This window comes from Camelus bactrianus, chromosome 9 (assembly GCF_048773025.1).
Source record: "Camelus bactrianus isolate YW-2024 breed Bactrian camel chromosome 9, ASM4877302v1, whole genome shotgun sequence".
Lineage (NCBI taxonomy): Eukaryota > Metazoa > Chordata > Mammalia > Artiodactyla > Camelidae > Camelus > Camelus bactrianus.
In genome coordinates, this window is record NC_133547.1 from 30,721,096 (window position 1) to 30,748,697 (window position 27,602).

The 27,602-nt window shown below is 34.8% G+C and overlaps 1 protein-coding gene and 1 non-coding gene across 10 annotated transcripts in view; one reads left to right on the forward strand and one right to left on the reverse strand.

Moving 5' to 3' along the window:
* The window catches only part of PTBP2 (polypyrimidine tract binding protein 2), a 70,312-nt gene that overhangs the window by 17,333 nt on the left and 25,377 nt on the right, over positions 1-27,602 (forward strand). For all 9 annotated transcript variants that reach the window (XR_012509122.1, XR_012509123.1, XM_074370015.1 and 6 more), the window contains exons 3-7: positions 6,599-6,674; positions 14,529-14,701; positions 15,690-15,833; positions 20,863-21,027; positions 21,119-21,229. Coding sequence is in view for 7 of the 9 variants with exons in the window: in XM_074370015.1 (XP_074226116.1) it covers positions 6,599-6,674; positions 14,529-14,701; positions 15,690-15,833; positions 20,863-21,027; positions 21,119-21,229 (669 nt within the window). In the remaining 2 variants the exon portion in view is untranslated. The remainder of the gene's footprint in view (positions 1-6,598; positions 6,675-14,528; positions 14,702-15,689; positions 15,834-20,862; positions 21,028-21,118; positions 21,230-27,602) is intronic.
* On the reverse strand, positions 19,693-19,799 carry LOC123615520 (U6 spliceosomal RNA). The gene has a single exon (XR_006723151.1). It is a non-coding gene; the product is annotated as a U6 spliceosomal RNA (small nuclear RNA).

Consider the following 27,602-nt stretch of genomic DNA (forward strand, 5'->3'; position numbering starts at 1 on the left):
GAATGTTACCAGTACCGTTGCATATACCTTTATGCTCCTTTTTAGCCCTCTTATTGCCCTGCCATGGATAGTGACTGCCATAAATTTTATGTCTTACTTTTTCATATATGATTTTGTCACATGTTACAACAAAAATATATTGGTTTTTTTAAACATTTTTTATTGATTTATAATCATTTTACTAAAATATTTTTTTTGAGTTTTTAAAAATAGTAGGTCTCACATTTCTGTGACTTATGGGGGTTATTTTGGTATACATGTATTTTTATTGAAGTATAGTCAGTTTACAATGTTGTGTCCATTTCTGGTGTATAGCACAATGCTTCAGTCATACATGAACATACGTAGATTCGTTTTCATATTTTTCACCATAAGTTACTACAAGATATTGAATATAGTTCTTTGTGCTGTACAGCGTGAACTTGTTTATCTTATGACTTGTGTTTTAAATTCAATGCTGTTTAAATAGCCCTATTTTTGTATGTAGTTGTATAATACTAATTGCTGTAATCTTTTAAGTAACCCAGTTTGTTACTTTCATGTGGATGGATGTCTGTCATTTAAAGTTTTTGATTTTAAGAACAATTTTTATACTTACTGGCACTTGCAAGAGTTTTTGAGAGTATATATAAAAGGATATTTGTTACTGGAATGTGGAGTATGTTAAGCTTTACGAAGTAGTACTAGGTTATTTTCCAACGTATGGTTCCATTTCGTGTTCTTACCAAGTGCGCAAGAGTTCTTGCTGTTTCAGATCCTCATCAGCATTTGGTTAAGAATTAAATTTCTTAATTTTTGCCCTTCTGGTGTATAATATCTGCTTTAGTTTTTCCTTGTATTTCCTTAATGATTCATGAGGTGTTAATCTTTTTTTCCCTCCTAACATATTTATGGTCATTAGTGTTTCTTTTTTTTGTGAAATTCTTTCAAATACCTACTTGTGTCTGTGCCTAACAAAAATTTGAATTTAACTAATTTTGTAGTTTTTTATGCATTGTGGGTATTGATTGTTTGCTGGTTATTTGTGTTACTAACATCCTCTTTTAGTTTGTAGGTTGCTTTGTCACCACTTTTGATGAATAAGAGTTATTAATTTTAATTTATAGCGTTTTAATAGGGCCACGAGTTCCTTTGCTATCCTAGTTGACATTATCAGTGTGTTCCCATTCTTTATCCACCCATTTTAACTTTTTTCTTGTTCTTCTGGATGTCTTTCATGTTGATTGTTGGAAAATCTTGAAAATAATCCCTTTTAAGTTTTTATCTGTTGTTGGGACACAATCTTTATCTGTTAAGTTTTTTTCATAGAGATTTTGTGGCCACTTTGTGGTAAAACTTAGTAGTATTTTCTGTTATGGTTAGTTGTCTTGTATTTTTTTTTTAAGAAGTCATTACATACTCATAAATAGGAAGATACTTCTGAAAAATTTTAGTCTATTATGTTTGACTCTAATTCATCAGAAATCTTTTGAATTCGTTTATTATATTAAGTAGGGATCCAGTTTCTTTAGTCATTAAATTAAAATATGCAGTGTGTTTTTTCACACTACAGAGGTATCTATCTTAGGGTAAAGGCTAAGCTACTGTAACAAAATGCAGAACATAGTGCCATAAATAGCCTAGGAGTTTATATTTTGTAAGCAAAAGTCCTGCAGATGTGAGAAAATGGTATCAGTCTGCTGCTCTGTAAAGTTATTCATTGGCTTATCTTTTTCATCTGGTTTGCTTTGTGACTCCCTGAGCTTTTCTTGTCTGCATGGTCTGATGATGTATAATTGTTGCAGTCTTTTTTTTTTTCCCCTGTTGATAATTCTCACCCAGAGTTTGCTTGTTTTGTTGCCTTTGTTTTCAAAAGATCAGGTTTTGGTTTTATTGATCCCTATTCAGTGTGTCATTGTTATATGTATTTCATAGGTAGGGATCACTCATGCACTTCCTTGGCAACACCTTTGTTTTCAAGAAAGCCAGGAATACTCACATGAGTGAGAATCTTCCTTTCTCTTTGAAAATCTAGTTTTCCTGAGAAAGTTGATAATTCATATCCTTGTCCCATGTCTTTCTGTCATGGTTCCCTCTTCTCTAGAGGAGAAACTAGTTTCATTGCTTTCAGTCCTAAAGACTGTCGGTGCCCAGGGACTGTTAGCCTCCCGTCTTGCTTGCTTTCCTGATAGTTCCAGCAACTCTTCCATCTGGGAGAGATAGATGGTAGTTGAACCATCATGATGAACAGAATATCCAGTAAGCAAGGAAAGAGAAAAGGAAGCAATTTCTGTTACTGGAATGAATGCCAAATGTTTAACTACTTTTTTTTCTCACTTATTTCTTTCTCTTGTTGATACATGGATTATATTTTCCTAAGTGTCTTTTTGCAATGCTAGTTTTAGTGAAATCGTCATTGTTAGTACCCAGAAGGAAAAGTTTCTGTGGTCAGATTTAGATAGACAGTGCCCATCTATCTTAAAACTAAATCTTTTTAACTGAATCTCAGATCAGTTGCTTAGATGAATTCAGTTTTTTTAAAAAATACATAAACGTGTATTTGGGAATAGTACGGTGAACACCACTGTGAGCCAGGCACTTTGCCTGAGTAATATAATATCTCATCTCAAGGATTATGATACAGACGTTATTTCTTATTTTATAAATGAGGAAGTTAAGGCTTAGAGTAGTTAAGCAATTTGCCAGTTACATGGTTAGTAGGTGGAAGTGTAACTACAGAACCTTTTTTTTTCAATGCCATATTGCATACTTGTCACAAAAACAAAGAAAACTAGGTTAATCCATCACATCAGTTGATTGACTAAAATAGAACTACATGATCATATTACTAGACTGATAAAAAGCTTTTGACAGAATTCAGCACCCATTCATGATAAAAATTCTCAGTAAAGTAGGAATATAGGGGGACTCACTCAACTTGACAAAGAACATCTACCATAAAAAGTACAATTCACATCATGTTAATGGTGAGAAATTCAGTGCTTTCTCACTAAGATCAAGTACAAGGCACCATGTCCCCTCTCATCACTTCCATTTAACATCTTCCTAGAAGTCCTTGCTGATGCAATAAGGCAGGAAAAGGAAAAGGTATACAGATTGAGAAGGAAAGGTATGTATCTGTTGTTTGTAGATGACATGATAGTCTATAGAAAATCCAAAACAATGGATGAAAAAAGCTCATGGAACTAATAAGCAAGTTTTGCAAGATTATAGGATACAAGGTTAATAAACAAAAGTCAACTGCTTTCCTGCAGTGATGTTGAACAAGTGCAATTTGAAGTTAAAAGCAAAATACTGCTTACATTAGCACCCCCAAAACTGAAATACTTAGGTATAAATCTAACAAAATATAGAAGATCTACATGAGGAAAACTACAAAACTCTCATAAACGAATTTGAAGAACCAAATAAATGTGGATAGATACTCCATTTTTATGCATAGGAAGACTTAATGTTGTCAAGAATTCAGTTTTTCTCAAATTGATCTGTAGATTAAGTGCAGTCCAAGTCAAAATTCCAGCACGTTATTTTATGGTTATCAACAGACTGAATCTAAAATTTATATGGAGAAGCAAAAGACCCAGAATAGCCAATATGCTATTGAAGGAGAAGAACAGAGTTGGAGGACTGATGGTACTCAACTTCAAGACGTACTATGAAGCTGCAGTAATCAAGACGGTCTGGTTTCGATGGAAGTATAGACAGGTTAATTAGTGGAACAGAATAGAGAGCCCAGAATAGAGCCTCCCATAAATCCAGTCAGTTTGTCTTCCGTAAAGGACCAAAGGCAATACAGTGGAGCAAAGGTAGTCTCTCTGACAAGTGCTGCTGGAACAACTGGACATCGTCATGCAAAGAAGTGAATTGAGGCACAGACATTACATCCTTCACAAAATTATTTCAAGATGGATCATAGACCTAAATATAAAACACAAAACTATAAAACTCTTAGAAAATAACAAGAGAAAATCTGGATGACTTAGGTATAAGGATGCCTTTTTAGATGTAACACCAAAGACATAATCCATGAAAGGAATAATGTGATAAGCTGAACGTCATTAAAATCAGTAACTTTTGCTCTGTGAAAGGCAGTATCAAGAGAATTAGAAGACAAGCTCCAGATTGGGAGCAAATATTTACAAAAGATTCATGTGATAAAGGACTGCCACCTAGAATATACAAAGAACTCTTAAAACTTAGCAATAAGAAAACAACCTGATTAGAAAATGGGCCAAAGACCTTAACAGACACCTCACCACAGAAAATATACAGATGGCAGATAAGCATATGAAAAAATGATCCACGTCATATGTTGTGAAGGAAGTGCAAACTAAAACGAGAGACAGCTTATTAGAATATCCAAAATCTGGAACACTGGCAACGATCAAAGCCCATGAGGATGTGGAGCACCAGGAACTGTAGTACATTTTGGTGGGAATGCAAGATTGCATAGTCACTTTGGAAAACAGTTTGGTTGTTCTTACAAAACTAAACATCCTTTTACAATACGATCCAGCAACTCCTTGGTATTTATCCAAAGGAGTTGAAAACTTATGTATACACAGAAACCTGCACATGGATCTTAATAGCAGCTTTATTCATAATGGTCCAAACATGGAAGCAACCGAGGTGCGCTTCAGTAGGTGAATGGATTAATAAGCTGTGGTGCATCCAGACAGTGGGGTGTTTATCAGCAGTAAAGCAAAATGAGTTTTCAAGCCATGAAAAGACATGGGAGTACCTTAAATGCACGTTACTAAATGAAAGAACCCAGTCTGAGAATGTTACAGGCTGTGTGATTCCAGCTATTTTCTGGAAAAGGCAAAACTGTGGAGACAACAGAAAGATCAGGGGCTTGGGGGTGGGGTGTGAATGTGGATGAATAGGCAGAGCATAGAGAATTTTTAGAGTAGTGAAAATACTCTGTATTATATTATAATGATGGCTATATGTGTCATTACATATTTGTCCAAACTTACTGAATGTACAAAATCATGAGTGAACCCTTAGGTAAACTGGACTTTGGGTGATTGTGCTGCGTCAGTATAGGTTCATCCTTGGTAATGAAGGTACCAAACCGGTGGGGGATGTTGATAATGAGGAAGGCTGTGCATGTGTAGGGTCAGGCAGTATATGGGATATCTTTCCCTTCTCAATTTTATTATAAATCTAGAAGTGTCCTAAATTTTTTTTTAAACTAGGAAATATTTTTCTTGTTGATAGTGAACCAGTGATGCTTATCAGCCGTTCTTAAACTTGAGCATGCGTCAGAAGCGACTCAGGATTGCTGGGCCTGCCCCCAGCGTTTTATTCAGTAGGTCTGGGATGGATCTGAGGACAGAGATTGCTAACAAGTTTCCAGGTCTAATGCTGGCCTAGGGACCACACTTTGAGAATTTCTAAAGTATTTAATTCTGTATATCATGTCCTTATAAAACAGGGCCAGCTGAATCTTCCATACTTTGATAAAAAATTAAACTTGATACAAATATGATACCAACATGACTTGATAGTATGTTTTAATTTTTCTCATGCATGTATTTCTCTGAGCATGATGCTAAGGGATAGAAAGCTTTGAAAACAGCTAGGGAGATGATGTGTGAATGTTTGTTTACCATTTTGAAGTTATAATACAACTTATTAAATGTGAGTTTAAACACAAATTAGCATAAAGTTTATGGTTAATTTGGATTTTTTTGGACTTTATGAAATGCTTTGGTAAATTGTCTCCTTTATACATTTTTTCCATTTTGGTGGTTGCATTCAACTTTGTACTGATTGATTGTTTAAATCAGCTAGTCTTGATTTAGTTATTTTAAATATTAATACCCATGTATGTAAATATACACATACTTAAAATAGGCAAAACAAATGATTTAGCTGTTTTAAATATTAGTCTGTTCACACATACTTTTGTAAATACACAGATTTTTTTAAATTGCTGAAGCAACATTGGCTGGTTTGAACAGCTGTGTGGTTCTGCGACCATGTGACTTACAGCCTTTTCTCTAAAAGAATTAAAGACATGATTCAATCTCTTTTTATATTGGCAGAAAGAAATTTCTCATTCCATCGATTTTGCCTTTGCTTATAGTGTTCTAGATAGTGAAGTATATACCTAATTGTTTAATTTGAATGATGGTGCTAACAGTGAGTTGTCCAACTCACCAGTGTAAAGTTCTCGTTTTCTAAATACCTGAGTTACCTGGATGAATAAAGGGCTCTGAGGTTGGAGGATTCACAGAATGTCTGTGAGAAAGTCTGGCTGCTGTGACATTAGTTTGTTTATTTAAAAAAAAAATGATGTAATTCTCCAAAGCTTTGATTATGGAACCTAGTCATTTTTCCTATCGTCGTTTGGATTTGGGTGAAAGAAAGGAAGGAAACACTGTCGATTTTGTGGAAAAGGAAGAGAGATGAATAGGAAAGTGGAGTTGACTTTTTATTTTAGGGATTAAAATTTTTATTCTTAATTGTGTAACACCTGACATTGGTTTTTCAGTAACTATTTGAAAAGTTACAGGTAAGTGACAGACTTCCAGATTAGTATTTTTGAATTTAAAAGGAGTCTTACGCTATTTGTTTTTGTTTTTTATAGAGAGGATCTGACGAACTACTCTCAGGCAGTGTTCTCAGTAGTCCAAACTCTAACATGAGCAGCATGGTAGTTACAGGTAAGTGTTCCTCTCTTGTAATGAATGTTTGGGTGTCTGTTTGCCATTTTACAGGGCAGAACGTTAAAACTAAAATTGAGTGTGTTTTACCAGAACAGCCTTTAGTTTTAAATGTTTTATGGAAAGACATTTTAGATGAAATTTTACTAGAGTGTATATCTGTCAAGTGAAAAAGCCTGAAGGTTACTTTTGTGGGTAAGTAAATCTGATTGCTTTTTTTGAAAAATCACAGAAATAAAATTTTTTTCTTTCATGTTACCAGTTCCCTCACTCTCACCCTTTTTGTACTTTGTGTTTAGCTTTTATATTTGTGTATTATAGAATATTTTTAAGTATTTCTTTTCTGTCCTACAAATCCTAAAGTCTGAACTGTAAATATGTACCAAAAGATTCAATTACATAGTTGTCTTTTTGTGCAGTCTTTTTTCTTTGCTGTAACAATATTTTAATTCTTTGAATTGATTTCCTTTATGTTATTTTCTTGGAAATGTAAGATGATTTATTTAATCTTCATAATTAGAATTTTTTTCCTTTAATTTTATGTCTGAAACAATGTTTATTGTTCGTAGTATCTGTTGGTTGTTTGTAGTGTCTGTCTATAAATATAGACTAATTTTTAGACTTTAGTTTTATGATAGATGGACTAAATTTGAATCTGTTGATGACTGAATTAGTTTGCCTTATAATCTGATATTTTACATTATTTACCTAAAACCAAAGTTTCATTTTTCTAAACCCCTTCCTGAATTACTTGTTTGAGGAATTAATTATATTGGGCAATACAGAGAGTGTAAAAGACTTGGAAGCATTTAAATTTTTTTTAGGTAGCCATTGCTTATGTAAATGTACACACATACACGTCCCTGACAGTTAAATAAAACATATAATGAAGTACTTACCAAATATAGTTATAATGATGTTAAGATGAATTGGTCCACATATCATTATTACTGAATTTTCTGTGTCATGATTATAAAGGAAAATCACTAGGCCATGATTTTGATAGTCAGGGTACTATGTACAAATAATTGGGCAAATAGGATCGAATATCTATCTCTGCTTTACTGGTTTCATTTTTTTTGAAATAGTACATATAATGATTGATAATGGAAATGTTTTTAAAATTAGTGTGTAGGGCTATGACAGAGTACTGGTAGCAGCCTTTCCTTCTCTCCATCTTCCCCCAAAATCAGAAACTATAAAACTGAATAAAATACGTGGGACAGCTGTTGTTTGGAATTGATGAGTAAACAGTACAAGATCATCCTTGAGATACAGGGAGCATATGAGGTGAGAGTCGCATGAATACTTTGGCTTTTCTGCCTTGGGTACCCTGCTGTTGTAGCACAGGGGGGTGGAGCCCCAGCAGAGCAAGGAGGCCTCATTGTGATGAAGAGACTGAGATTGGAATTCAAAGCTGCTGAGACATGTGGGATTTGTGGAGAAAGACCCTGATAAAGGAAGTTGTGCAGGGGTTTGGGCATAGGTCAGAGGGAAGAATTCAGTGTGGGGATTCTCACTTCATTCAGAATTTTGAGTAATGGCAGGGCTGCGTATGTGCAGGCTAGATTCTGATGGTCTATCAGAAATGACCTGCTCTGGGGCTAAGAGCCAGAATGGCATTTCCATAGGTTGTGTGATGTGAAAAGTCAGAATGCGGACGTCTTGCAAGGTAGTGTCTCAGACGTTCAGTTGAGACTACAGAAAGCTCAGGGCTTAGGAGAAAGAATTGTACACTATAGTAGTGACAGCGTAAGTTAAGAAACTATGATAGTGTAGCCTGACAAGACATAAAGGTTTCACCGATAATTTAATTGCCTGCCTAAATAAAACAGCACCCCTTAAGGAAGACAGCATGATTCAGTCTTCCCACAGCTGTCATCCATGATATCTTGGATACCATCAAAAATAACAAATCACATGAAGAAGCATCAGTAGGAATAGACCTCAGTATGATACAGATTTTGGAATTCGCAGGTAAGTGCTGTAAATATTTTTAAAGCTATAAAAGAAAATATTGAAATAATGAGTGAACACATGGAAGAATGTGTTAAGAGAAAAGAACTATAAAGAAAGCGTAAAGAAATACTAACTGAAAAATACAGTGTTTGAAATGAAAAATTTACTGGTTGAGACTAACAGCAGATTGAAGTCAACTGAAGAAAGGTTAGTGAACTTGAATACAGTTTGATAGAAATTATTCTGTTTTCAAGAAAGAAAAAATGCATCTTTAGGACAATTAGGCAGGCTCACATATGTGTAACTGGAGTTTCAGAGAGGGGGTAAAAGAATGGGCTAAATATACATGTAATTGAAGCTGTAATAACTGAAAACTTATAAAATTTGAAGAAAAATACCAAGTTAGATTAAAAAAAACATGCTAAGGCATGTAACATTCAAATTATTGAAAACTAATAATAAAGAGCAAATCTTATAAACAGACAGGAGAAAAGATACCTCACAGGAGGCTAACACCTTGCATTGAAATGAAAGAAGAGTGCTTTAGACTGAATGGAATGACACTAGACAAAAACTTGACTCTGCAGGAAATAACAAGGAGTACCAGTAATGGAAATACATAAGCACAAATTAAAAAGGCTGTGTCTTAATTTTTTACATTTCTTTGAAAGATTGTTTATCAAAGAAGCCTTTGGAATATGTGATTCATTCTGTACATAGATGTTTATATGACAAGAGCACAAAGTGAAGATAAATGAAATTTTACAGTTTAAGTTTCCTGTATTTTACATGAAATGATAAGAGTGTTAACTCTTAACATAAGAAAATTCTGGTAAACTGAGGTTGAATATTGAAACAGTGTCTTTGAAAAGACACAAAGAGGTATAATTAAAAACTAATAGAAAGTTGGAGGGCTGGTTCAGTGTTATCAAAAGTTACTATAAAGCTTACAGCGATCAAAATTGCGTATTAGTGTAAAGAAAGATAAACAGATCAGTGGGACAGAATGGAGAGTCCATAAATAAAGCCACACAGCTATAGACAACTGGTTTTTGATAAAAGTACAAAGGCAATTCAGTGAAGGAAAAAAAATACGATTTTTTAGCATATCCATATGCCACCAACAACAGCAACAAACAACTTAGATCTATACTTCATACAAAACTCAGCTCCAAATGGTCTGTGATATAAATGTAGAACCTAAAAATTATAAAACTTCTTGGCAACCTAGATCAGATTCAGTGCAATTCCTATCAAATTACCAATGGCTTTTTTCACAGAACTGGAACAAAAAATTTCAAAATTTGTACAGAAACACAAAAGGTCCCAAATAGCCAAAACAATCTTAAGAAGAACAGAGTTGGAGGAATCATACTCCCAGACTTCTGACTATACCACACAGCTACAGTAATTGAAACAGTATGGTACTCGCACAAAGACAGACACACAGATCAGTAGAACAGGACAGAAAGCCTGGAAATAAATCCACACACTTAAGGTCAATTAATCTGTGACAAAGAAGGTAAGAATATACAATGGAGAAAGTATAGTCTCCTCAATAAGTGGTTCTGGGAAAACTGGACAGCCGCACGTAAAAGAACAAAATGAAAACATCCTCTAACACCATCTACAAAAATAAACTTGAAAAGTATAAAACTACTAGAGGAAAACATGGGCAGAGTACTCTTTGACATAAATCATAGCAGATTCTTTCGGATCCACCCCCTTAGAGTAATGAAAATAAAAACAAAAATAAACAGATGGGACCTAATTAAACTTAAAAGCTTTTGCACAGCAAAGGAAACCCTCAACAAAATGAAAAGACAACTTATAAAATGGGAGAGAATATTAGCATATGATGCAACTGACGATGGACTAATTTCCAAAATATACAGACAGCTCATACAGCTTAATATCAAAAAAAACAAGTAACTCAATCAAAAAATGGGCAGAAGATCTAAACACATCTCTCCAAAGAAGACATACAGATGGCCAACAGGTGCATGAAAAGCTGCTCAACATTACTAATTGTTAGAGAAATGCAAACCAAAACTACAATGAGATAGCACCTCACACCAGTCACAATGGCCATCTTCAAAAAGTCTACAAATAATAAATGCTGTAGAGGATGTGGAGAAAAAGGAACCCTTCTACACTGTTGATGAGAATGTAAATTGGTACAGCCACTATGGAAGATAGTATGGAGATTCCTTAAAAAACTAAAAGTAAGACTTACCGTATGATCCAGCAATCCCACTCCTGGGCACATATCTGGAGAAACCTCAAATTTGAAAAGATACATGCACCCCACTGTTATTTTGCAGCCCTATTTGCAATAATCAAGACATGGAAATAACCTAAATGTCCATTGACAGATGACTGGATAAAGAAGATGTGTGTGTGTGTGGGGGGTGTGTGTGTGCACACACACACACTGGAATATTATTCAGCCATAAAAAAGAATGAAATAATGCCATTTGCAGCAACATGGATGGACCTAGAGATTATCATATGAAGTGAACTAAGTCAAAGACAAATATATACCACTTACATGTGGAATCTTAAAAAAATGATACAAATGAACTTCTTTATAAAATAAATAGTATTCACGAACACAGAAAACAAACTTAATCCAAAGGCGGGAGGGATGGATAAAGTAGGAGTTCGGGTTAATGTATAAAATAGATAACCAACAAGGGCCTACTATATAACCGAGGGAACTGGATAGTCAGTACCTTGTAGTGTCCTATAGTGAAAAAGAAGATAAAAAGGAATGTATATATGTATATATATGTAGAACTGAATCACTATGCTGTACACTTGAAACGTAAATCAACTGTACATCAATTAAAAAAATATAAGTTTTTGTTGGTTTGAATTTGTGAGTGGAACAGCATCCTCCATAAGCAAAAGGTTTTTAAGAAGACTGAAAAGTATATGAAAAATGATGTAATTGAACATTTCTACAATTTATATGCAACTAGTAAAAGCATTGCAACATCCATTATTGCATAAATTCTTAAAATTTATTTTAACTGTTCCTTGTTTTACATACCCAAACCAAAAGTTTCTGAATTTACCTGGGAAATGAATGGAAAGGATCATGGAATGAAGTCCGAATTATTGTACTTGGCCTTCTAAAGGATCATAGGTTTATAACCCAGAAAGACCTCGTCTTGCATACCTCTCTGACAGAGTAATAAATGGCATACATGTTTCGTAAGCTGAGGGACACACGTTTTGTGCCCTTTTTCTTTCCCAGGGTTGGGGTATTTTTATTTATGAAAGTAGGCTTAATTATATAATTAAAGAAGTCATTTCCGAATTTTATATTCTCATAGTACTATTATTTAAGATTAAGACTGTCGTAATACATAGCACTAAAATATAAGTATGTAGTAGCCGCCCTCTCTGAAGCTGTCAATAACTGAGAGGAGTATCGGATAGTATAAAGAGCGAGAATGTAAATGTTGGCAATGGAGTTGGAAGAAAGGAACAGGTTCTCCTTAGGCCATTATATATTATGTGAAGCTTTTCTTTGGGGTCCTCCTGTAGTGTAGTGTGTTGAGAGCACAGGCTGTGGAGTCATACTCCCTGAGTTTTAATCCTTTTTTTTTTTGCCACTTCCTGTCTTTACCACTTGGTAGCTCTCTGGCCTTGGCTAACTTGCATAGCTGTGGGCTGTAAGTGGGGTTGATGGTTCACAATAACAACCTTAGAGTTGTGAAGTACCTGGCATGTAGGCTACCCTCAGTGTATGTTAAGTATTAGCACAAAAAAAAGTAGAATCTTATCTATCTCAAAAAAAAAAAAAAGTTATCTTCTCTGTTAAAACTGTCTCCCCTACCTCTGTTTCTTTATTTTCAGCTCTCTTATTCAGCATTCACTGTCTAGAAATAACCTAACATAAATTCAAAACAAATAACCCTTGTATATCTTAATAGGCTTGGGCAGGCTTTTGTCTTTGGGGGTTCATATTCTGAGAATCCTTTGAAAAGGGAAGCCTTTTTTCCCCCTGTATGTGTTGTGATAGGTAGTGTCTATTGTGTTTTTTCTTGCCTTTTACCCAGAAGGAAAATGACTAAATTAGGAAAAACTGAAATTTGCTGTTTTGAGTTTCCTGATACCATAAGCTGTAACTCATAGGAGGACTAGGTTGAATTATGAAATGCTTGTTCTTGTTGCTCAAACAGATGAAAGAACAGGAGCACAAGCTATCAGGAATCTGTACTCAGATTGCTTTTCTAAGAAAAGGCTTTTAAAAGAATGTGCGTCTGTGTGCCAGTTATGTGTGTTAAGGTACATGTGTATTTCTGATTACCTGCTCTGGTTTACATTATCATTTAGCTGACCCAGTGAAGATTTTGTGAGATAGATGCCGCAAAATACGAAATTCAGTCTCTTTCTTCTTTCCGACAAGTGTGGGTGCCTGTGCACACACTAATCTTCGTTACCTATGAAAGGATGTGTGGAGAGCTTTTTGAAGTTTTTGGTATTTCTGGAGTGAAGAAGAGCTAGATAGCAAGATTTTTCTGGTAATGTGTTCAGAAACCAGAGCTCACTACTCTTCGTGCAAAATCAACCTAAGGGGATTTTTAATTAATTTGCTGTCTGTTCATGTGTATAAACTTGAGGGAAACTCTTGGACTGTGACTATTGACACTTCAAGGTACACCTATCAAGTGAGTTCACGTATTATCTCTTGATGATCTAATAAAATCACTATCACATCACCTTCTAATCCTCTGCTAAGTTACTTTTCGTGACATTCCTCTGCTTTATTTTCTTCATAGACTTAATCACTATAAGAAACTGGTTCGTGTCCTAGGCAGTCCACCTCTCCCATTAGACTGCAGGGGAGCATCGGAGATCATCCTGCTTTCAGTTCACTGTTGTACCCCCAGAACCTAAAACAGCGCCAGACACATTTTTGATACTCAATAAGTGTTTAAAGAATCAATGTTTGAATACATTTTTAAGACACTTAGAAGATCAAGATAGTCTTAGTGTTTAATAGTGGTGAATGTTTTAGGGGATATACCATAAAGTAGCAAAAATTATATGCAAAATGAAGTATGTTTCTCCGTGTGTAAGGATTCTTCATTTTAGTTACAGTCTCGGAAGTAGTCTTTAGTTCTTAGAAGATTAAGAACCACCAAAGTACCAGTTATTGTATTGCATCTTCAGTAAATTTGATTTTTTTCATTTTGTTTTGTTTTTTGTTTTCATTTTTTGGTGAAGCTTTGGAATAAAAGGCAACTACTTTGTTGGTTAAAATATATCAGTTTACTTTAAAGCTCAGAGTAACAGAATAAGATAATTAAGTCCATGAATGATTTATAGTAGGTAGATGTTGATAACAACAAAATATTTAAGTAGAGGATTGTAAGCCATAATGTGGAATGACTGCATAATTATTTTTACCGCATCGCCTTCTTTGATCGCATTTTTTAGCATACCTTCCAAGTTGAACAATTTAGAATTTCTCAGGTAAAATTATAATCTCTTATTTTTGCTAAGTCAGATTTTTCACTTTTTTTGGTGTTTCTCTTAGTCTCTAGTAAGCTGATTGAATTGTAAAATAATTGTGTTCTATAGCCATTGGGCCATTCTTTATGAAATTGTATTTTAATATTTTTGATTATCACTTATTACTCTTCACATATACTGTTGAGAAATACAGTTGCCCAATAGTAATATAATTGATAATTTCACTTAGTAGTAATTGGTGGGTATGATTTTCTCCATTACTTTGAAAGCTCAGAATTTGACTTTTCAGGAGTTACTCAGGTATGTTCAGCTATGTTTGTAAGTTCTTTGTTAAAGTTTTTTTGTGGTTTTTTTTTTTTACACAAATAAGGAAAATTAATAAAGACTTTTTTAAATGTCTTTCAGCCAATGGTAATGACAGTAAAAAATTTAAAGGAGAAGATAAAATGGATGGTGCTCCTTCTCGTGTACTTCATATTCGAAAATTACCTGGTGAAGTGACAGAAACTGAGGTTATTGCATTAGGCTTACCGTTTGGTAAGGTGACCAACATCCTTATGCTGAAAGGAAAAAATCAGGTATACTTCTTTGAGAATTTACAAAACGTTAACCCCGAAGCTATCCAGCAGGTGTGAATTAGCTATCGCCTGATTAGAAGGTGGTATATAGTAAGTTGCTTTTCTCAGAGAACATGACAGAAGTCTTACTCTGACTTTCCCTGGTAGCTGTGTTCGGGAAGCTAATGCTAGGGAGCTAAAATGAATAAATCACCATAGTTTTCAAATTTTACCTTTTGAATTCACTTTAGGACTCAGCTCTAATTGAACCATTGTTCAGTGACCTCGTGGGAAGTACAGATGAAGTATTTCTTTTATTGTGGCTTTGCTGTTTGTAATACCAGAAATCAGTAGGGACACTAGTAGCGTCTTGTCCTCTAAGCTTATTCCAGGGAAATACTTATCTGATAGCATGAGGAAAAAAATGCAGCCATTAATTCTAGATATTCTGTATTGAATAGATGCACTGGTAGCAGTAGGGCCCAGATATATTAAAAATCAAATTTTGTTTTAAAGTTTCTAATGATGCCATATAGAAGAATTTAGAGAAGTTTAATATTCTCTTAAATATAGTTAATGTTGCTAATAATCTGATACTTAATTTTTTTCTTTGTCTCTATTAAATTACACTGCTTTAAAAATGACTTGGAGATCTCTTATGTACTCTTAAGTTAGGAGTGGTAAAATTTTGGTGCTAGAAAATGTTTATATTTTACTTCCTCTAGCCTTTGTTGGGGGAGGTATGTTTGTGGTGTGTGAAAAATCAAGTGGACGGCAAGTCTTCCATGATGTGCTCAGAGAGCTTTCTTTCGAAGTTAGCTTTAATTGTATACTTAAATTTCAATAAAAGATTTCTACTTCTACCTGCTAGGGCATCTAAATGTAACTTGAAAGGCTATATGCTAGACACTGATCTTTCTAATGAGCTAAGTAGATTACACAGACATTGAAGTTCACCCTACTTGAGTTTAATTCACAGTATTAAAATTTTTGCTATTTGAATTTCCAGGCATTTTTGGAACTAGCAACAGAGGAAGCAGCTGTTACTATGGTTAATTACTATTCTGCTGTGACACCTCATCTTCGTAATCAACCGATTTACATCCAGTACTCCAATCACAAAGAACTAAAAACAGATAATACATTAAACCAAGTGAGTATGTGCAGCACACAAATAAAATGGCCCAGAACATACTAAGAATCTCATAAACATGGTAATAGAAAATAAGAATGTTAACCATTCAGAAGATCTTTCTGTGGGCAGTTTTAAAAACTATTTTTACAGTATTTTCTTGCAGTATGTCCCTACGTAGTAAATATTATGTTAATTTATAAAAAGTATATACAGCCTGTTATTTCTGTATTTCAAGTTGGTACTGGATACTAGTTAAATAGTATTTTTTCAGAGCTTTTAAGGTTCTCTTTCTTTGTGCAAACTAAAATTTTCGTGTAGACACTGTCTAGGAGGTAGGACTTAAGCATCAGCTGTTCATATAGCTCTGCTGCTTAGACTTGAGTGTATGCAGTTCAGTGCCTTTGGTTATTTGACTTTTTATAGGTCTGAATTTCTTATGGAAAAATTCTTATGAAGATGTATTCATGGTTTTCCTGGAGAAAAAAATAGAAGAATATATGAATATATTGATCTTTTAAAAAATGATGTAGAAGATATTATTCAAAATTGATTTTTTAAGGAAAAATATAAGAACGGTTTTAGATGTAAATACATAGGACTGCAGTAAAAACTGGTCTGAAAATTTAAGCTCTTTTAATGTAGTTTTTAGCTAGTTACATCTTTCCGTTTCAGTAAAATCTAAACTGTGTCTAGCTTTTGTCTTATTCAATATTTAATGGAAAATAATTCCTTATAGATTTTAACCTTTATAAAGGGTAACAAGATATTTTGATACTTTATGAAAAATAATCTTGTAAAACTTTTTGCTTCAAAGATAAGGCTAAAATTTCAATTGTTTTTGTTTTTATAATCTGGTGATAATTTTCATTTCTTTTGAACCAGAAGTTGTACTTCTCAGAATTTATCACAAGGGCAAATAGTAAACGAAAATATTTATTCTTTATTCTTTTTACATGGAGTTTAAATAGCATTTAATATCCCAACTTTATTCTGCGTGTTAGTATTTCCAGTAAAGTAATTCATGAATGCACTCTCATTCTAAAAGATTCAAATGGAATGATGTGTAAAGGATAAAGATAAGGCATCTATAGATAGATGCGTGGTTGAGGAGGGGGAATTTGTAATTTTAAATAGGATGAGCAGTGAAAACCTCATGAGGAGGTGATGTTTGAGGACCAGACTTCAGCGTGGTCAGGGACTATGGCACTTGCTACAGACACAGGGATCAGTTAAAGCAATATTCCCTCTGTTGGAAAAGCAGTTTTTGGTAGCCATATTTTTTATTTTCAAAAGCCCTTTAATCTTCTTTGATCCTCCTTGTTACATTGCACTTGGTCATACTTTGTGACTTCACAGTTCTTTAAGAATACTGATCAGTGGTGTTTTTTTAAATACTTCACTGTATCTCTTTCACTAGTCTTAGTTGTTATGTTTATCTTGTTCTCTCTCCTCTTCCAACCCCCCCCCATTGTCTGTTTATATTTCAGAACTGACAGTTAGGTTTTATTGGACTTGGATGCTTTCCTCTAGAGAAATGAGGAGTTGGATACTAAGCTGTGATTCCCCCCAAATGCCAGAGATCTTTATTCTTGGCAACAGAACTCCCTTTCAAGTTCATTTTAAGGAAGCATTTAATTGCTATTGTTGTTTAATTATGGGGGGTATGGTTGAGGGTGGGGAGGAAGAGGAGTTCAGCTGTTTGTTAGCAGGACTTTCTGTTAATGCTCTTGTTTTCAGCTTCTCTCTCCTCTTGGTGTGCCTCCTAATTTCTACTCTGATTCCTGTGGCTACCGGTGCAAACCCTGTATGCTCTGTGTTCACTACGTCTTCTGTCCATTTGGTTCCATTCATTTTCTGTGTTCCAGGAGTTTGATTAAATTATTCTCAGCTAGTGATGCCCTTCTGTCTTCAGTGTCCGTATTTATTCCATTTTGTATTCGTTTATAGGCATTTTAATAGGTTTTTGTAATAGAAGAGGCAAATGAGTGTGTCAGCCATGAATTCTTCCATAACCTTTGGTCAGATTATAGATTATCAAGTCCTGTGAATTCACTCTTCTCGGTATCTGCCCACTTTTCTTCATCTTTCTGCTACTTCAGTAGCTCTGACACAATCATACCTTGGCTATTTTACTATAATAGCTCTCTTATTTGTCTACTCTGTTACTTCTTCTTCTTAAATTCTTTCTCTCTAGTACAGCCAAGTATGTATGTGTATATACACTGTCTTTCTAGAATGCACAAATCTCACTAAGTTACTCCCTTGTAGCACATCCTTTTCACGCTCAGGATAAAGGCCATTTCTGAGATGACTGCTGTTTACATCTGAGGAATCCTCTCACCCTAGCTGCCAGCGCTTCTTATTCCAGTAGTAATTGTAGATCCTGTAACGTGGCACGCTTTCTCTTGTTTTGTCTTTTGAGTCCATTTTGTTTCTGTGCTGTCACATTTGCCTGGAATATTGTGGCCTGCTTGCCTTTGCACCATCTTTCCATCCTACCCTTCATATGCCCCATTGTTAGACACCTTCAGGTTTCCCGTTAGCTAGTTTCCTTCAAAGCTATGCTCTGATCCACAGAGTGGATTAGGTTTGGATTAAGAACCTTTAATACAAATTAAAATCACAATGAGATACTGCCATCTACTACTATATTGGCTAAAATTGAGCCAGGTAATACCAAATGTGGGAACAAATGTAGAGAAGCTTGAACTCTCGTAAATATGTGATGGGAATGTAAATTGGTAGAATCATTTTTAAAACCTTGAAATAATCTACTAAAGCTGAGCATATACATATTCTTTGACTTAGTAAGTCTACTGATTACATACCTGAAAAAACACATACAGAAGTGCATCAAAAGATGTATATGAGAAAGTTCATGGCATACTGTATGCAATAGCCCAAAGCTGTAAATGATCCAAATGTTCAGCAGCAGTAGAAATTGTTGTGGTATATTCATTCATTGGAATACTGTCTGGCAAAAAAAATGAACAAGCTACTGGTGCCTCCAGAACTTGGATGAACATAAAATAATGTTTACTGGAAGAAGCCAGACCAAAGTAGAACAGGTACTATGTGATTCCATGTATATAACTGGAAGAAAGAAAGCATGTATATGGCTCCTGGAGAGTTGGTAATGTTCTGTTTTTTACCTAGACTGTCCTTTCACAGATAAATTCGATTTGTGATGTTTTATGGCTTGTATGGAGTATGTATATACATACGTGCTTGTACCTGTAGATGGTATCTGCGGAAGGATACCCAGGATAATACTGGTGGGGGTGAGTAGGGCAAAGCAGACGGGGTGACGGGGTTGCAGAGGAAGCTACAGTATTGTTCTAAGTTGTGATAACTTCCACGCTTGTTATGTAATACACGAAGGTATGTAAAAATGTGCTCCCTCATGAAGAAAGGGATGCTGCAATGAGCTACTGAGAGTATTTCATTTAAATATGTATTGAGTTAAATATATTCAAACATTTAAATGAATAAATAATTGCTATAGAAATCTTTATCCCTTTTTTTATAACTATGTTCTCCATAGTAATGTAAATGCATCAAATATTTATCATGTTTCAAAATGTTGGACTTCAATTAATGAGTCACTTTAGCTAAAATACATTTATAGGTTATGTTTTATTTAATTAGTATATAAGTGATGAAGTTTGACTAGATGAGTATGTGATCTCTTTGAGTTACAAGCTGTATTATTTCCTGGTTATATGTTACATTGAAATGATCACCACCCGCCCCCCCAGCTTTTTTGAGATATAATTGACATAAAGCATTGTGTGAGGGTTAAGGTATACAACTTGTTGATTTGATATATTTATATTTTGCACAATGATTACCCACCACCACATTAGCTACTAGGTCCAGAAACATGTAACACTTCATGAATTTGGGTGTCATGTTTGCACAGGGGCCGTGCTCATCATCTCTGTATTGTTCCAGTTTTAGTGTATGTGCTGCTGAAGCGAGCACTGATCATTCTTTATTCGCATAAGTGTCCCAATTCTTTTGTGTTCTCCTTCCTTTTCATTCGTCACTGTGCTCTGTTTATATTCCTGCTCATCTGCCAGTAGACTTTTTTCAAACTATGAAGCAGTGTAGCGGTATTTGTCATTATTATATATTTAACAGTTAATTCGCCTTTACATAGGTTTTCTGACCTGAGATAAGGCAGAAAGAAAGTATTTCCTTATCAGTGAATTTTGTCAGTTTTGTCCTGTTGTTAAATAGGAAAGGCATAATAGAATAAATGCAATATTTTTGGAGCATTCAACATGAGTTAGTAGACAGGTTTCACAAAAAAATGCTGTATTTTTTCAATTCCATATGTATATTTTTTCACATTTTAAAATCTCAAATTAACATGTCATGTCAACCTATAATAGTTGATGTCATGATTCAGTTAGCAATATCTTATTAGTCCTACATAAAATAATAATGTTTTGTACTTAATGGTGTATTAGATACCATAAAATGTATGGGAATATACTTTATATTTTATCTTGAAGTATTCCTGAGAATTTTTTGGCTTTGTACCATGGTATACATCATTTTCTGTTTTAAAGATTCTGATTTCAGAATTTACACTACTATGAAAAAAGACTTAATTTGTATCTGAATATTTCTCTTTTAGGATTTATTAGACATAAGTTTTATTGGAGTTTTTCGATAATCTTATAACCCCGTTGTGGAAGTTCACTATGTGCCTTTTTTATGAGTGAATATGTTAAAGTTTTATTGTTCTCTCAAAGTTTCTGTTTAAAACATTTTATGAATTACACATTTTATGATTATATGAATCTGTCAGACTAAGTCTTGTTCTTTTGAGAATAAGCTACATTGCCTGTGTTTTCCACTGGTCTCGACCCCTAGATAATTGTTTTGAAGTAAATACTACTAGAATTCTTGAATTATAAACAGACAATACCTGGTCCCTGGCAGGTGCTCAGAAGTATTTGAGTGTTAGATTTTATTTGATCTGTATATGTTGAAAATACCAGGGAAGTTTCTAAGGTGCTTATCTTTCCATTTTCAGCGTGCTCAGGCCGTTCTTCAAGCTGTGACAGCTGTCCAGACAGCAAATACCCCTCTTAGTGGCACCACGGTCAGTGAGAGTGCAGTGACTCCCGCCCAGAGTCCAGTGCTTAGAATAATTATTGACAACATGTATTACCCGGTAACACTTGATGTTCTTCACCAAGTAAGTGTAATCTAATTGGCATGTTAATCTGTAAATTGGAGAAATAATAATACAATAGATAAAATTTGTTTCGATTTTAATGTTTTAACAGATATTTTCGAAGTTTGGTGCTGTATTGAAGATAATCACATTTACAAAAAATAACCAGTTTCAAGCTCTCCTCCAGTACGGTGATCCAGTTAATGCTCAGCAAGCAAAACTAGTAAGTCTAGCTGTTTTTAAGATGGTGATATTTTTGATGGCGGATGGAGATATCTCTCTATATATAATATTAATACTGGGATAACTTAGTAATACCATATACAGAGCATTTTAGGTGGCACAGGTTGGTTTCAGTAAAATAATACTATAAAAGCTTAGTATTTGTAATAAAAAAAATGCTTATTTTAACAATAATTATATGTTTAGTTACCTATGATATAGGCTTATTTTGCATTTTTGTTTGATTTAGGCCCAAAAGTTTCGTGCTCTTGAGGCTAGAGCAGAAGATTGTATTGTGCATGCCTTTCTGTATAAAATTTTAAGTTTTCCAGTGGGAGTTTCAAAGCAGTTAATTTAACTATAAAATAGTTTGGCTGAAATGTATCAATACACATGTGGCTCAATTGCTATGATAGGCTCTCAGCTTATTTTCAATATTCTTTTAAAATATTTTTTTAAAACACAGGTTTTCTGTGTGGGTTCTTTTCATTCACATCATTTACCTTTTTGTTGTTGTAACATATGAGGGTAAGAAACTATTTAAAGAAGTAAAATCTACCCATGACATGGCTGCCGTTGAAAACTGTACCACATCTTTGCTTAGTAAATGCCTAATCTTCTGTTTGTACGTTGATTTAAATCTACCTTTCTCTGTCTCATTAACTTCTTGTGCCGTATTATCTCATTGTTACTATTATTCCATTATTAAACTATTAAATATTTACGACGAAGCCATTGTTACTAAACCATTTTAAATCTGCTCTCTCTACTTGTATTTGTCTTACTTCTTTTTCTCCCTTTCACTCTTTCACTTTCAGACTATTATGGTCTGTTACCAGTGCTTCCTCCAGATCAAGAAGACTTGTATGGAACCGCAGCCATTTAAAGTTACTGTTCCATTGCGTTCCATCCTTAGAATATCACTTGGGGCGCAGAAATAGCTTCAGGTAGCAGAAAAGCTATACTAGGAATAATAGCATAGTTGAAATGGTTTTCCAAATTCTGTTATCTCTTTTTTTTCTATGTTATAATCAGAACAGGAATGGTTCTTATACACAGCTGTGCTAAGATTCAGAGAGGTAAATTACTTATAATGTACAGTATTTTTAAGATAGACATTTTTTCAGTTTACTTTTTTCCAGTATGTTGCTCTCACTGGTTCCCAGTTGGCATGATCTAATCATATTTTATTTCCCTTTTCAGGAATAAATTAACAATTAGAATTTTTTTCTTTCCTTCCTTCCTTCCTTCCTTCCTTCCTTCCTTCCTTCCTTCCTTCCTTCCTTCCTCTTTCTTTTCTTTCTTTTCTTTCTTTGATTTATTTTTTAATAATTATCTTTGTTAACATGTCCCAGCCCTCCAACTTTGGAGATGTTTTATATTTAAAGAGTTACCAAAATCATTGCAGTATGAGCCTTCATCAGTAGCAGACAATCTGAAGCCATCTTCTCAATGGCATTTTTCACAACTTCAAAGAAATTTAAATACAGTGAACATTTTTTTTAATGCGGAATATTTTCTTTGCCATTCCCTTCTGATCCAGAGGAAGAGTATTTGGTAAAGGACCAGTGGAATTTGATTTGGAATTATACTGCATTTGGGCTATATAGTTCAGTGGAGAAAGTAGTTTATATGTATATCTTTAAATATTTGAGGTTTTCGTTTAACCAATCCTCTGTGCACAGAAAATAAGTATTAAACTATTGGTGTCTGTGAATGTTCATACACACTCTCTCAGGTCTCTGTGAAGATATACAATCGTAATTTTAAGAAAGGTAATTATTTTTTTAAGCTTTAATTCTGTTATCTGAACTCAACTATATTTTACATGTTGGAGAAAGAAAAGGGAGTTGGTTTTTTACTTGCTTGCCCCATTATCTTGTAATCCAGACTCCTTATTAAAACGTACACTTTTGATGGCTCCAGTAATTTTTCTTCATGCTTTTATCTAGATTGTTGAGTATATACCTAGGGAGTATCACATAATCTAACAATTAGTACCAGTTTAACTACAAATAGACCCTCTCCTCTCCTTGAAAAATCTCACCACATTTCTCCAGTCAGCATGTTCCCCTATTTTGCACAATTACTGTGTCAGACATTTCTCCTTCCACGAAGTCTCTCTTCACTCTTATGACCATACTTACTGCTTCTCAGAAAAAATAGAAACCATCAGGCGAAAACTCCAACTTTTCTCGCAAAATCTGCTTATACCCACACATACCTTTCCCTTCTAAATGAAAGGAGATATTTCTGAGACCAGAAAATGCTAGATCCCATCCCTGCCCTGCCTCCTGAGAGCCTTTGCCCTCTGTGGTCTTCTCTCTGTCTCATGTGTTTCTTTCTGTTGGCTGCTTCTCACTAGCATTTCAAGGGTGCTTAAGCCTCTCTCACTTTTTTAAAGTGAATTTACCCGTAACTCCACATAATCTTACCACGTCTCTCTTTTTTTCATTTATAAGCAGACTTCTTAAATAAGCTGTTTTCATTTGCAGTTTATACTTACTATCCCCTTCTTATTTCTCTACCTACTGTAACTTGGTTTCAGCTCCCATTTACGTGAATTGTTCTTCCCATTTCAGTTCTGTGATCTCAACAGAACTGCTTGGTCTTTATCTACCCTAACTTCTGGGTAACATTTGACACTGAACCATTTCCTGTGTTAAAACCCTCTTTTCTCCAGGTCTCTGACACTTCTCATCTGCCTCTCTGGCGGCTCCTTCCCTACCTGCCAGGTGAACCTCACTTGACCTTACAGCTCAGTTACACCTTTGTGATTCTCACAGTACTCACATCACTTTTCCTAGCTCACACCACATTTGAGAGACACAGGCTAGGAAAGCATCAGACCATGGGGCACCTTCAAACCTTAGCATGTTCAGTTCAACTCCTGTCACACCTCCCCCACCCAAAAAACCCCCACCCACCAAAAACCTGTTCAACTTCCAGTATTCCCTGTGTCAGCAAAGGTCAAAGTACCAATTAGTCTAAGAATCAAGCCAGGAAACATTGAATCTTCTTTGTTCTTCTTCCTTTCAGCCTATCACCAAATTGTCCCAATTCTAGATCCTAAATTTTCCTTTAATCTACCCTTTTGTCTCCAAGTCTCTTGCTATCACCATAGTCTGTCAGTGTTATTCAAAGTTTTGATCTCTGAAGCTACAAGGAGCTTGTACCAGAATGCAGATCGGCGTATGTTTAGTGTCGATGTTGCTATAAATATAAATTCTGATACAAACTCCTTTGCTTTACGAGGTGACTCGGGCTGCTAATCCATGAACCACAGTTTGAGTAGCACAAATCTGTCATCTCTTAAATCCTTACTTCATTGGCCTTCTGACTAACCCCATCACTTTTGAGTATTAAGAGTGGATCTCAAAGTCGTATTTCTTCTCTCTCAGTGCCCTTCACTGACTGATTTTTGTCCTTAGTATAATGTCCTCCATCCTTAACAGAGCTTACAAAACTCAATCATTTGTCAGCTTGCTTTTCTGGTCTTACCTCCCACCTTTTTGACTGTATTGGACTGTTTAAGTTGCTTGCATATGCTCTATTCTCTTATCTCACAGGCTTACAAGTTGCTGTTCTGTTCGCTGAAACTGTTTTCATCTCTTTATGCCCAACTCCTGACCTCCCTCTTTCAAGTGTCAGTTTAGAAGTCTCTTCTCAGAGAGGTCTTCCATAACCTTTCAACTGGATTAGATCCCTCATTTCTTAGTTCTCACCACTACACATCAAATTTATAATTATTTGTTAAATATCTGTATTTTCTGTCAGACTGTAATTATAAAAGAACGGGTACCATATCTGCTTTGTTCCTAGAACCTGCCGTGGTGTGTGGCATACTATAGGTGTTAGGACTTTTTCAACCCATGTCACAACTTTCCCAGCATCTAGTTTGCTGTCGACCCCTTCTTTTCTTTCAGCCACCCACGTACATCTCAGTGTATTATGAAATGAGTTGGTTCTAAACTTTGTAATTCAGTTGCTATATTTTTATGCTCATTAAAGCAACAGAGGTTACATAAAATTTATAGGCAAAGAATATGAGTTTGGGAAGAGAATCTCAAGCATACCTCTCTGCTTCTGTAGTGATAGTTGTTCAGATGAATGAGAAATGAAAAAATATCACTCAAGCACTGGGAATGCATTTAGCAGGCGAAATGGACCTTTATGTTTTGGGGAAGAAAGTTTATAGTGTTCTTTACAGAGCCCACCTACGGTCTTGTCATATGGATTGCTCATAAAAAATAGGACTCTTAGGCCATCCTGAACTAAGTTACAATCCTTGGGGTTGGGAGCCCACTACTCTGTGGCTTCTGTTTTGTTTTATTGTCCAAGCCCTGGGAATCATTGCTGTGTAAAGGCAGCTTGAGTGACAGAGCCAGCCAGACTCTTTCCATACTAGTTATGATCTTTGTCAATTACTTTCAGTTAATTGGAATTCTTTCCCCCTAGCAGTTTGCTTTATAAAAGAGAACAGCATCAGAAAAAAACATTAACAATGGAGTTTTATTAGTGAGAGTTGGAGGGAAAGATAGAACCATCTCCTGAATTTGTCCTGAGGTTGGTATATATTGCAGTCCAGTCTCTTTAAAAACCTCTAAAGTCAATAAAAAAGATAATACTGTGTATGTTGAGGGTTGACACGTAAGGTGATACTTACGACAGTTACTATGACTTGTGATTATCAAATAAAAAGTAAATTGTTTTAAATGATCCTCACATTTTATTAACTAAAATACCCTAATGCTTTTTTCAGAAATCTTTTTTTATTGGCAAGCAGTGTGTTGGACAACAAAGATCTGCCTTACTATGGCTTTCTAGTTCGTTTTCTGTTTTCAAGAAATAGACATAATCTCCTTTTCAGCTGTACTTTGAAAAATTGTTTTATACAGCCTTGAAATTATAACTTGCATGGTAGAAAATAGCTGTTTTTGTTTTGATGTTATTAGAAACAGCTTTTCAGGAGCATTATTTCTGTTAGGAATGTGTACAGTTGACACTGGACAGTAACGATGTATCGTTAACATGGTCATCCTGTTTTAGCATGCAAGTAGATTGTTTCTCATTAACCATTCTTTCCAGAAGATTGTATTTCATTAGTCACTAATAGTGAAAATAAACATGAGGTAAAATATTTGCAGCAGTAAGATCATGTCATTAATTCCCTCTCACCTAGTACTCATTGCTTTGTGTAGATTCTTTGAGACACCTAATGAAATTGCCTTTCTTGGGCAAAGATTATCTTTGACATCTGCTTAGTTCTACTTACCTTTTTAGTGCTTACAATCTGTACATTCCGTATTCATGTCATGGGAAGATTTATGATGAAACTAATGATTTTAGGATGTTTCAGAAAAATCTTGCATAGTCTGCTGACCGGGTTTGTTTTATGTTGGTAAATAATTGGTCTGAAGTATTTTATTAGTATAATAAATCTGTTTCTGTTCTTGATTTTGATTTTTTTTCATGACTAGCTGAAGTTAAACATTTAAAGAATATGGAGCTTATGGCTTCTCTGAGCTAGTGTTAAATCTATGACTCCCAACAATCTCTTATAAACAGTAAGATACAGAGGTTAAAAAAAAAAACCATAGAAATCTAATAGGAATAGTTTTATTGTGGCTTTCCCTGTTTTCAGTCCAAATGCAGTTTTTCATTATGTTAACTATGCATTCCGTGTCTGACATCTTTCCTGAGTTTATCATGTCATGTGTTTGCCATAAATCTTACATTTACTATGAAAGTATTTTTCCTGAATGTTTTCTGTTCACTCTAAACTTTCCCTTTGCTTAGACACATTTGAGAGGTCTTTTCTGCAAATTAACTTGAGCTTTTACTATCAGAAGTCTTTGTTCCAGCAAGATCACTGCAGTCCTGATTGCTGAACACAGACTGATTTGTATGCTTGTATTATTTCCTGGAGTTTTACTAATACGTGAGCTTGAAGTGAGCTTGCATAGACAGTTTGATTTGATTTTTCGCCTTACCTCCTTTGGAGTCACCTCAGCCAACTGTTGAAAATGCCTGGATTCCTGTTCTCTGCCATCCTCAATTCTTGTCCTCTCTTAAGTTGGTGACAGGTGATTTTAATTTACATATTGTTTGCTGAATTTTCCAGCTCGTGTACCATAGGTGTACTTGTGTATCTCCCACCTACATAAAGGTGGTTTCTTTTTTTTTTTTTTAATTAAAATGATAATGTCAAGTGTTTCTAGACGGCGTTCTAGCAGTTGGCATTATTCATTGTAGCTGTTTGGCCGTTGACCTCTTTGAAAGATCTCAGCCCCAAAGAAACTCCTTATTGTGAAGTTAGTAATTTTATATCTGAACTTTTTGCATTAATCTAGTTACTGTGACCCCAAAGCCAG